Source organism: Anolis sagrei, chromosome 10 (genome assembly GCF_037176765.1).
Source record: "Anolis sagrei isolate rAnoSag1 chromosome 10, rAnoSag1.mat, whole genome shotgun sequence".
In the NCBI taxonomy this organism is placed as follows: domain Eukaryota; kingdom Metazoa; phylum Chordata; class Lepidosauria; order Squamata; family Dactyloidae; genus Anolis; species Anolis sagrei.
The window spans coordinates 31,387,891-31,398,772 of record NC_090030.1 but is presented as its reverse complement, the minus strand read 5'-3'; the positions used below and the strand labels follow the sequence as shown (position 1 = coordinate 31,398,772).

Sequence of the window (10,882 nt, the reverse complement as noted above, 5' to 3'; positions counted from 1 at the left end):
CAACTACAACTCCCAAATGTCAATGTCTGTTTCCCCCAAACTCCACCAGTGTTCACATTTGTGCATTTTGAATATTCCTGCCAAATTTGCTCCAGATTCATCATTGTTTGAGTCCACAGTGCTTCCTGGATGTAAGTGAACTACAACTCCAAAACTCAAGGTCAGTGCCCACCAAACCTTTCCAATATTTTCTGCTAGTCATGGGAGTTCTGTATGCCAAGTTTGGCCCAATTCCAACATTGGTAGAGTTCAGAAGGCTTTTTGATTGTAGGTGAACTATAAATCCCAGCAACTACAACTCCCAAATGTCAAGGTCTGTTTCCCACAAACTCCACCAGTATTCACATTTGTGCATATTGAATATTCCTGCTAAATTTGGTAAAGATCCCTCATTATTTGAGTCCATAGTGCTTTCTGGATGGTGAACTACAACTCCAAAACTCAAGGTCAGTGCCCACCTCATGGGCATTCTATGTGCCAAGTTTTGTTCAATTCCATCATTGGTGAAGTTCAGAATGCTCTTTGACTGTAGGTGAACTATAAATCCCAGCAACTACAAATCCCAAATGACAAAATCAATCCCCTCCCAAACCCACTATTATTCAAATTTGGGCATATTTGTGCCAAATGTGGTCCAGTGAATGAAAATACAATCTGCATATCAGATATTTACATGGTGATTCATTATTATTAATTAATTAATTAATTTATTTATTTGGGTTGTTGCAGGTTTTTTCGGGCTATATGGCCATGGTCTAGAGGCATTCTCTCCTGACGTTTCGCCTGCATCTATGGCAAGCATCCTCAGAGATATTTATTATTATTATTATTATTATTATTATTATTATTAGAATCATAGAATCCTAGAGTTGGAAGAGACCTCCTGGGCCATCCAGTCCAACCCCATTCAGCCCAGAAGCAGGAATATTGCATTCAAATCACCCCTGACAGATGGCCATCCAGCCTCTGCTTAAAAGCTTCCAAAGAAGGAGCCTCCACCACACTCCGGGGCAGAGAGTTCCACTGCTGAACAGAGAATCCTAGAGTTGGAAGAGACCTCCTGGGCCATCCAGTCCAACCCCATTCTGCCAAGAAGCAGGAATATTGCATTCAAATCACCCCTGACAGATGGCCATCCAGCCTCTGCTTAAAAGCTTCCAAAGAAGGAGCCTCCACCATACTCCAGGGCAGAGAGTTCCAATGCTGAACATAGAATCCTAGAGTTGGAAGAGACCTCCTGGGCCATCCAGTCCAACCCCATTCAGCCCAGAAGTAGGTATATTGCATTCAAATCACCCCTGACAGATGGCCATCCAGCCTCTGTTTAAAAGCTTCCAAAGAAGGAGCCTCCACTACACTCCGAGGCAGAGAGTTCCACTGCTGAACGGCTCTCACAGTCAGGAAGTTCTTCCTCGTGTTCAAGAGATAGAGACCTGAGCATCGTTGCATCACCGTTGGCCAACCTACCTGTGGAAGTGGACTGGATGGTCTTCCTCATCCACTCGTAGGAGCTGAGAGGCGAGATGGGCTCGGCGTTGACGGTCTCCACGGAGGACAACGACCCAGATCCAGCAGCATTGAGGGAACCATAGTCTTGACCATAAGGAGCTGGACCAGGAGATGAGCCGTTCATCGGGGCCACCGTGGTGGAGGCCATCCCTGCGTTGAAAGCGTCCCAGTCCTCTCTCTGTGGGGCGTAAGAGGTCCCCCAAGATCCATTATTAGCCTGGCCTCGGTTCTCCATGCCCTGCATGTGGTGGAATCCCATATAGTCGTTGTAGGAGGCCGTGGAAGCAAAGCTTTGGCCTGGCACATTGTTGCCGTTCCCATTGCCACCGTTGCACCTGATGGTGGCCGGATACATGCTGGCTTCTTTCTCCAAGGGACGTCTCACATACATGTTGGCTCATCCCCTGGCATGGCTTCTCCAAGGCTTTCTCCTAGCTTGGCCTGACATCTCCTCCAAAGGCTGAGGAGCAAATCCAGGGTCTCTTTGGCTCCAGGTATGGAGAGGAGAAGAGAGGAGATAGGAACCCTTTGGGAAGCCTGTTGGCCCAGATGACTGGCTGTAGCTCCCAAGTCGCATTTGCATTCGAATGAAGGGAGGGCCCTTCCCAACCCCAACCACACCTTGCTCCCTCCGGTGGGAGGGTCTCCTGCCTTGGAGACCCACTCCCCCTTTTTGAGGGTCTTGCTCAACTCCATGCAAGCTGCTCCAGGAAGGAACAACAAACTGCAGGAAATCCTCACCAGTCCCAACACTGAGGACTATGGAATAGGGCTACACATTGGGGAACATGGGATTTATTTATTTACTAGCTTGGGGACTCAAGGCCAGTGCCCACCAAACCCTTCCAGTATTTTCTGCTGGTCATGGGAGTTCTGTGTGCTAAGTTTGGCCCAATTCCAACATTGGTAGAGTTCAGAAGGCTTTTTGATTGTAGGTGAACTATAAATCCCAGCAACTACAACTCCAAAATTCAAGGTCAGTGCCCACCAACCCCTTCCAGTATTTTCTGCTGGTCATGGGAGTTCTGTGTGCTAAGTTTGGCCCAATTCCAACATTGGTAGAGTTCAGAAGGCTTTTTGATTGTAGGTGAACTATAAATCCCAGCAACTACAACTCTCAAAAGTCAAGATCTATTTTCCCCAAACTCCACCAGTGTTGACATTTGTGCATATTGAGTATTTGTGCCAAATTTGGTCGAGATCCAACATTGTTTGAGTCCATAGTGCTTTCTGGATATAGGTGAACTACAACTCCAAAATTCAAGGTCAGTGCCCACCAAACCCTTCCAGTATTTTCTGTTAGTCATGGGCATTCTATGTGCCAAGTTTTGTTCAATTTCATCATTGGTGGAGTTCAGAATGCTCTTTGACTGTAGGTGAACTATAAATCCCAGCAACTACAAATCCCAAATGACAAGATCTATTTTCCCCAAACTCCACCAGTGTTCACATTTGTGCATATTGAGTATTCGTGCCAAATTTGGTCCAGATCCAACATTGGATCTGGACCAAATTTGTCCATAGTGCTTTCTGGATATAGGTGAACTACAACTCCAAAATTCAAGGTCAGTGCCCACCAAACCCAGTATTTTGGAATCGTTCCAGGAGTTGCATGTGACGTCTGTAGACAGTCCACGTCTCGCAGGCGTATAGCAGGGTTGGGAGGACAATAGCTTTATAGACAAGCACCTTGGTATCCCTACGGATGTCCCGGTCCTCAAACACTCTCTGCTTCATTCGGGAAAATGCTGCACTCGCAGAGCTCAGGCGGTGTTGTGAGTATCTCTGTAGGTCTTAGGCTATTGTCTCGACACTGTTTATTGAATGAGCCAGGAAAGCCCAGTTGGGAGAACTGAAGCACTAATAGATGGCAGCCCATTAAGAGTGTGAGGCTTAATGGAATGAGCTGACACATTAGAGCAAAGCCTCTGTTAAAGGGGTGCAAAGTGACTGACTCCACTAGCAAGGTTTGGCCTACTCATGCCACCTCTGGCCTTCATTCAAGGGTGCAATTCTTTTTTTTGCTGCCACCTCACATTGTTGGCTCATGTTTAACTTGTTGTCCACAAGGACTCCAAAATCTTTTTCACACGTACTGCTCTCGAGCCAGGCATTGTCCCCCATTCTGTATCTTTGCATTTCGTTTTTCCTGCCAAAGTGGAGTATCTTGCATTTGTCCCTGTTGAACTTCATTTTGTTAGTTTCGGGCAATCATCTCTCTAATCTGTCAAGATGGTTTTGAATCCTGCTCCTGTCCTCTGGAGTCTTGGCTCTCCCTCCCAATTTGGTGTCGTCTGCAAACTTGATAATCCTGCCTTCTCGCCCTTCATCTAAGTCACTGATCATTTTAGACCCTTGATCATTTTAGTCGCCCTTCTCTGGACACACTCCAGTTTGTCAATATCTCTCTTTAATTGTGGGCTAACCAAAGCAAACTAGAGCATGGGGAGCATGACTTCCCTAGATCTAGACACACTGCTCTCAAGCCAGGCCTCCCCCATTCTGTCTCTTTGCATTTCGTTTTTCCTGCCAAAGTGGAGTATCTTGCATTTGTCCCTGTTGAACTTCATTTTGTTAGTTTTGGCCCATCATCTCTCTAATCTGTCAAGATCGTTTTGAATCCTGCTCCTGTCCTTTGGAGTCTTGGCTCTCCCTCCCAATTTGGTGTCGGTCTGCACACTTGATGATCATGCCTTCTAACCCTTCATCTAAGTCATGAATGAAGATCCTGAACAGGACCGGGCCCAGGACAGAACCCTGCGGATGGCACTCCACTTGTCACTTCTTTCCAGGATGAAGAGGAAGCCTTGGGGAGAATCACCCTCTGGGTTTGTCCATTTAACCAATTCCAGACCCACCTCACCATAGTTTTGCCTCAACCCAAGAGCAGCCCAAACGTGAGCTCCCTTCTCCTCTTCTTCTCAAGTCATTTCCAACCTATCGCAACCAGAGTTTTCTTGACATGCTCAATTCAGAAGAAGATGGCCTTCCTTTGAGGCTGAGAGAGTGGTCCTTGCCCAAGATCTCCCAATAGGTTTCCATACCTAAGCGGAGATTTGAGCCCTGCTTTCCCAAAGTTGGAGTTTCTTCTCTTTCTCTTCTCTTCTTCATTCCTTCCTCTTCTTCTTCCTCCTATATTTAACCTCCTTCCTCCTCTTCCTCTCCTTTCTCTTCCTCTTCTTCCTCCTTCCTTCTCTTACTTCTCCTTTCTACTCTTCGTTCTCTTCTCTTCTCCCTCCTGTTTAACCTTCTTCCTTCTCTTCCTCTCTTCTTCTTTTTCTTCCTCCTCTGCTTAACCTCCTTCCCCGCTTCCTCTCCTTCATCTTCTTCCTCCTCCTCCTCTCCCTCTCCTGTTTAACCTTCTTCTTTCTCTTCCTCTCTTCTTCTTTCTCTTCCTCCTATGTTTAACCTCCTTCCTCCTCTTCCTCTCCTTTCTCCTCCTCTTCTCCTCTTCTTCCTCCTTCCTTCTCTTACTTCTCCTTTCTACTCTTCGTTCTCTTCTCTTCTCCCTCCTGTTTAACCTTCTTCCTTCTCTTCCTCTCTTCTTCTTTTCCTCTGTTTAACCTCCTTCCCCCGCTTCCTCTACTTCATCTTCCTCCTCCTCCTCTCCCTCTCCTGTTTAACCTTCTTCTTTCTCTTCCTCTCTTCTTCTTTCTCTTCCTCCTCCTCCTATGTTTAACCTTCTTCCTCCTCTCCTCCAACTTTCTCTTCTTCCTCTCCTGTTTAACCTCCTTCCTCCTCTTCCTCTCCTTTCTCCTTCCTTCTCCTCTCCCTCCTCCTTCCTACTCTTCCTTCTCCTCCTTTTCTCCCTCTCCTGTTTAACCTTCTTCCTTCCTCTTTTCTTCTTTCTCCTCCTCCTCTGTTTAACCTCCTTCCCCCTCTTCCTCTCCTTTCTCTTCTTCTGTTTCCTCTTCCTCCTCATTCCTTCCCTTCCTCCTCCTCTCCCTCTCCTATTTAATCTTCTTCATTCTCTTCCTTTCTTCTTCTTTCTCTTCTTCCTCCTCTGTTTAACCCCCTTCCCCCTCTTCTTCTCCTTCCTTCTCCTCTTCTTCCCCATTTCTTCTCTTCCTCCTCCTCCTCCTCCTCCTCTCCCTCTCCTGTTTAACCATCTTCTTTCTCTTCCTCTCTTCTTCTTTCTCTTCCTCCACCTCCTATGTTTAACCCCCTTCCTCCTCTTCTTCTTCCTCTTCTTCCTTCTCCTCTTCTTCCTAATTTCTTCTCTTCTTCCTCCTCCTCCTCTCCCTCTCCTGTTTAACTTTCTTCTTCTTCCTCCTCCTCCTCCTATGTTTAACCTCCTTCCTCCTCTTCTTCTCCTTTCTCTGCTTCCTTCTTCTCTTCTTCTTCCTTCACTTCCTCCTCCTTTCTAATCCCCCTTCTCTTCCTCCTCTTCTTCCTCTCCTGTTTAACCTCCTTCCTCTTCCTCTCCTTTCTCCTTCCTTCTCCTCTCCCTCCTCCTTCCTACTCTTCCTTCTTTTCTCCCTCTCCTGTTTAACCTTCTTCCTTCCTCTTTTCTTCTTTCTCCTCCTCCTCTGTTTAACCTCCTTCCTCTCCTTTCTCTTCTTCTGTTTCCTCTTCCTCCTCATTCCTTCCCTTCCTCCTCCTCTCCCTCTCCTATTTAATCTTCTTCATTCTCTTCCTTTCTTCTTCTTTCTCTTCTTCCTCCTCTGTTTAACCCCCTTCCCCCTCTTCTTCTCCTTCCTTCTCCTCTTCTTCCCCATTTCTTCTCTTCCTCCTCCTCCTCCTCCTCCTCCTCTCCCTCTCCTGTTTAACCATCTTCTTTCTCTTCCTCTCTTCTTCTTTCTCTTCCTCCACCTCCTATGTTTAACCCCCTTCCTCCTCTTCTTCTCCTTCCTCTTCTTCCTTCTCCTCTTCTTCCTAATTTCTTCTCTTCTTCCTCCTCCTCCTCTCCCTCTCCTGTTTAACTTTCTTCTTCTTCCTCCTCCTCCTCCTATGTTTAACCTCCTTCCTCCTCTTCTTCTCCTTTCTCTGCTTCCTTCTTCTCTTCTTCTTCCTTCACTTCCTCCTCCTTTCTAATCCCCCTTCTCTTCCTCCTCTTCTTCCTCTCCTGTTTAACCTCCTTCCTCTTCCTCTCCTTTCTCCTTCCTTCTCCTCTCCCTCCTCCTTCCTACTCTTCCTTCTTTTCTCCCTCTCCTGTTTAACCTTCTTCCTTCCTCTTTTCTTCTTTCTCCTCCTCCTCTGTTTAACCTCCTTCCCCCTCTTCCTCTCCTTTCTCTTCTTCTGTTTCCTCTTCCTCCTCATTCCTTCCCTTCCTCCTCCTCTCCCTCTCCTATTTAATCTTCTTCATTCTCTTCCTTTCTTCTTCTTTCTCTTCTTCCTCCTCTGTTTAACCCCCTTCCCCCTCTTCTTCTCCTTCCTTCTCCTCTTCTTCCCCATTTCTTCTCTTCCTCCTCCTCCTCCTCCTCCTCTCCCTCTCCTGTTTAACCATCTTCTTTCTCTTCCTCTCTTCTTCTTTCTCTTCCTCCACCTCCTATGTTTAACCCCCTTCCTCCTCTTCTTCTTCCTCTTCTTCCTTCTCCTCTTCTTCCTAATTTCTTCTCTTCTTCCTCCTCCTCCTCTCCCTCTCCTGTTTAACTTTCTTCTTCTTCCTCCTCCTCCTCCTATGTTTAACCTCCTTCCTCCTCTTCTTCTCCTTTCTCTGCTTCCTTCTTCTCTTCTTCTTCCTTCACTTCCTCCTCCTTTCTAATCCCCCTTCTCTTCCTCCTCTTCTTCCTCTCCTGTTTAACCTCCTTCCTCTTCCTCTCCTTTCTCCTTCCTTCTCCTCTCCCTCCTCCTTCCTACTCTTCCTTCTTTTCTCCCTCTCCTGTTTAACCTTCTTCCTTCCTCTTTTCTTCTTTCTCCTCCTCCTCTGTTTAACCTCCTTCCTCTCCTTTCTCTTCTTCTGTTTCCTCTTCCTCCTCATTCCTTCCCTTCCTCCTCCTCTCCCTCTCCTATTTAATCTTCTTCATTCTCTTCCTTTCTTCTTCTTTCTCTTCTTCCTCCTCTGTTTAACCCCCTTCCCCCTCTTCTTCTCCTTCCTTCTCCTCTTCTTCCCCATTTCTTCTCTTCCTCCTCCTCCTCCTCCTCCTCCTCTCCCTCTCCTGTTTAACCATCTTCTTTCTCTTCCTCTCTTCTTCTTTCTCTTCCTCCACCTCCTATGTTTAACCCCCTTCCTCCTCTTCTTCTCCTTCCTCTTCTTCCTTCTCCTCTTCTTCCTAATTTCTTCTCTTCTTCCTCCTCCTCCTCTCCCTCTCCTGTTTAACTTTCTTCTTCTTCCTCCTCCTCCTCCTATGTTTAACCTCCTTCCTCCTCTTCTTCTCCTTTCTCTGCTTCCTTCTTCTCTTCTTCTTCCTTCACTTCCTCCTCCTTTCTAATCCCCCTTCTCTTCCTCCTCTTCTTCCTCTCCTGTTTAACCTCCTTCCTCTTCCTCTCCTTTCTCCTTCCTTCTCCTCTCCCTCCTCCTTCCTACTCTTCCTTCTTTTCTCCCTCTCCTGTTTAACCTTCTTCCTTCCTCTTTTCTTCTTTCTCCTCCTCCTCTGTTTAACCTCCTTCCCCCTCTTCCTCTCCTTTCTCTTCTTCTGTTTCCTCTTCCTCCTCATTCCTTCCCTTCCTCCTCCTCTCCCTCTCCTATTTAATCTTCTTCATTCTCTTCCTTTCTTCTTCTTTCTGTTCCTCCTCCTCTGTTTAACCTCCTTCCCCCTCTTCCTCTCCTTTCTCTTCTTCTGTTTCCTCTTCTTCCTCATTCCTTCTCTTCCTCCTCCTCCTTCTCTCCCTCTCCTGTTTAACCTTCATTCTCTTCCTCTCTTCTTCTTTCTCTTCCTCCTATGTTTAACCTCCTTCCTCCTCTTCTTCTCCTTTTTCTTCTTCCTTTTCCTCTTCTTCTTCTTTCCTTCTCTTCCTCCTCCTTTCTAATCTCCCTCCTCTTCCTCCTCTTCTTCCTCTCCTGTTTAATCTCCTTCCTCCTCTCCCTCTCCTTTCTCCTTCCTTCTCCTCTCCCTCCTCCTTTCTTCTCTTATTCCTCCTCCTCCTCTCCCTCTCCTGTTTAACCTTCTTTCTCTTCCTCTCTTCTTCTTTCTCTTCCTCTCTTCTTCTTTCTCTTCCTCCTATGTTTAACCTCCTTCCTCCTCCTCTTCTCCTTTTTCTTCTTCCTTCTCCTCTTCTTCTTCTTTCCTTCTCTTCCTCCTCCTTTCTAATCTCCCTTCTCTTCCTCCTCTCCTGTTTAACCTTCTTCCTTCTCTTCCTCTTTTCTTCTTTCTCTTCCTCCTCCTCTGTTTAACCTCCTTTCCCCTCTCTCTCCTTTCTTCTCCTCTTCTTCCTCCTCCTCTTCTCCCTCTCCTGTTTAACCTTCTTCCTTCTCTTTCTCTCTTCTCTTTTCCCTTCCTCCTCCTCTGTTTAACCTCCTTCCTCCTCTTCCTCTCCTTTCTTTTCTTCCTTCTTCTCTTCTTTCTCTTCCCTTCCCTTCAACCTCCTTTCTACCCTTCCTTCTCTTCTTCCTCCTTTTCTCCCTCTCCTGTATAACCTTCTTACTTCTCCTCTTCTCTTACCCTTTCTCTTCTTCCTCCTGTTTAACTTCAGTTTTCCTCTACCTCTCCTTTTCTTCCTTCTCATCTTTGTCCCCACCTTTTCATCTGTTTCTCCGCCTTCCTTCTCTTCCTCCGTTTTCTACTCTTTCTTCTCTTCCTATTCTCTCTCTTCTGTTTAACATCCTTTCTCCTTTTCCTCTCCATCCTTTTCTTCCTCATTTTCCTATCCTTCTCTTCTCCTGCTTCTCCTCCTTTCTTCTCTTCCCCTCTTCTTCTGTCTTCTTCAGACTCTTTTCTTCTCCTGTTTCTTGTCCCTTTTCCTCTTTTACCTCTCCTCTCTTCCCCTTTCTTACTCCCCTTCACTTATCTCCTTTTTCTCATCCTTTCTTCTCTTCCTCTTCCTTTCTACTTTCTTCTCCCTCTCCTATTTAACCTTCTTCCTTTTCTTCCTCTCTGTTCTCTTCTCCTCTTCCTCCTCATCTTCTCTTCTCCTGCCTCTCCTCTCCCCTGTTTCTCCTCCTTCTCTTCCTTTTTCTTTCTACTTTCTTCTCCCTCTCCTATTTAACCTTCTTCCTGTTCTTCCTCTCTGTTCTCCTCTCCTCTTCCTCCTCATCTTCTCTTCTCCTGCCTCTCCTCTCCCCTGTTTCTCCTCCTTCTCTTCCTTTTTCTTTCTACTTTATTCTCCCTCTCCTATTTAACCTTCTTCCTGTTCTTCCTCTCTGTTCTCTTCTCCTCTTCCTCCTCATCTTCTCTTTTCCTGCCTCTCCTCTCCCGTTTCTCCTCCTTTTCCTTTTCCTTTCTACTTTCTTCGCCCTCTCCTATTTAACCTTCTTCCTGCTCTTCCTCTCTTCTCTTCTCCCTTCTCCTCTTCTTCCTAATCTTCTCTTCTCCTGCCTCTCCTCCATCCTTTTCTTCCTCTTTCAATCTTCCTCTTCTTCAGACTTTTTACCCTGTTTCTCGTTCCTCCTCCTCTCTTCCCTTTTCTACTTCCCCTTCTCTTCTCTCCAGTTTCTCCTCCTTTCTTCTTTTATACTTTTCTTCACACTCTTCTTCAGACTCCTCTCCTGTTTCCTCCTCTTCTTCCTCTCTTCTCGCTTCTTCCTCTCCTCTTCTCTCTTCTTTCTTCTCCTTCCTCATTGTCTTACTCTTTGTTCTCCTTGTTCTACCTTCCTCAATTCCACAGGGTCAATCTCAAACCGACCAACAAAATCCCTGAATAGTATTGTCACAGATTGAATCATGACCGCACACACAGTTAGGGGAGAAAAATACATTCCTTGGACCCAATGACTTTTTGCCAATTCCAGACTTGGATCCAGTCTTAGGGATGCAGAAGACAAGGTGTCCCAATGTCTGGTGGCTCCAATGAAGCTTTGAGGACATCTAGTGGCCATTGGGCTGCAACACAGATCTCACATTGATGGAAGCCCTGGTCCTTGCAAGTGGGGAGAAGACCAAACCACAGACCACTTCCTACAAGGCAACCTGAGCCCTGCCACATGCACAATGGAGGACCTTCTCACAGCGACACCAGAGGACCTCCCAAGTGGCCGGCTTTTGGTCAAAGGAAATCTAGCATCATGCCAAGTTTTTTCTTACCTGACATCCCAAACGCATTGGTGCTATTTGCAAATTGTTTTCCATCTTCATCGCTGTGATACTTCATCTTGTTGATGGGAAGCTTCCCACCAGAGTGGAAGATACTCCACTTTGGCGGGAAAAATGAAATGCAAAGATACAGAATGGGGGATGCCTGGCTCGAGAGCAGTACGTGTGAAAAAGATCTTGGAGTCCTCGTGGACAGGAAGGTAAACATGAGCCAGGAATGTGATGTGGCGGCAAAAAAAGCCAAT

The 10,882-nt window shown here is 46.4% G+C and overlaps 1 protein-coding gene across 1 annotated transcript in view; it reads right to left on the bottom strand.

Annotated features, from left to right (window-relative positions):
• Positions 1-1,900, bottom strand: part of CDX4 (caudal type homeobox 4) — a 27,473-nt gene extending 25,573 nt beyond the window's left edge. Inside the window, exon 1 of the mRNA XM_060756607.2 lies at positions 1,468-1,900. Coding sequence (XP_060612590.2) covers positions 1,468-1,900 — 433 coding nt within the window. The remainder of the gene's footprint in view (positions 1-1,467) is intronic.
• Between the last annotated feature and the right edge of the window lie 8,982 nt (positions 1,901-10,882).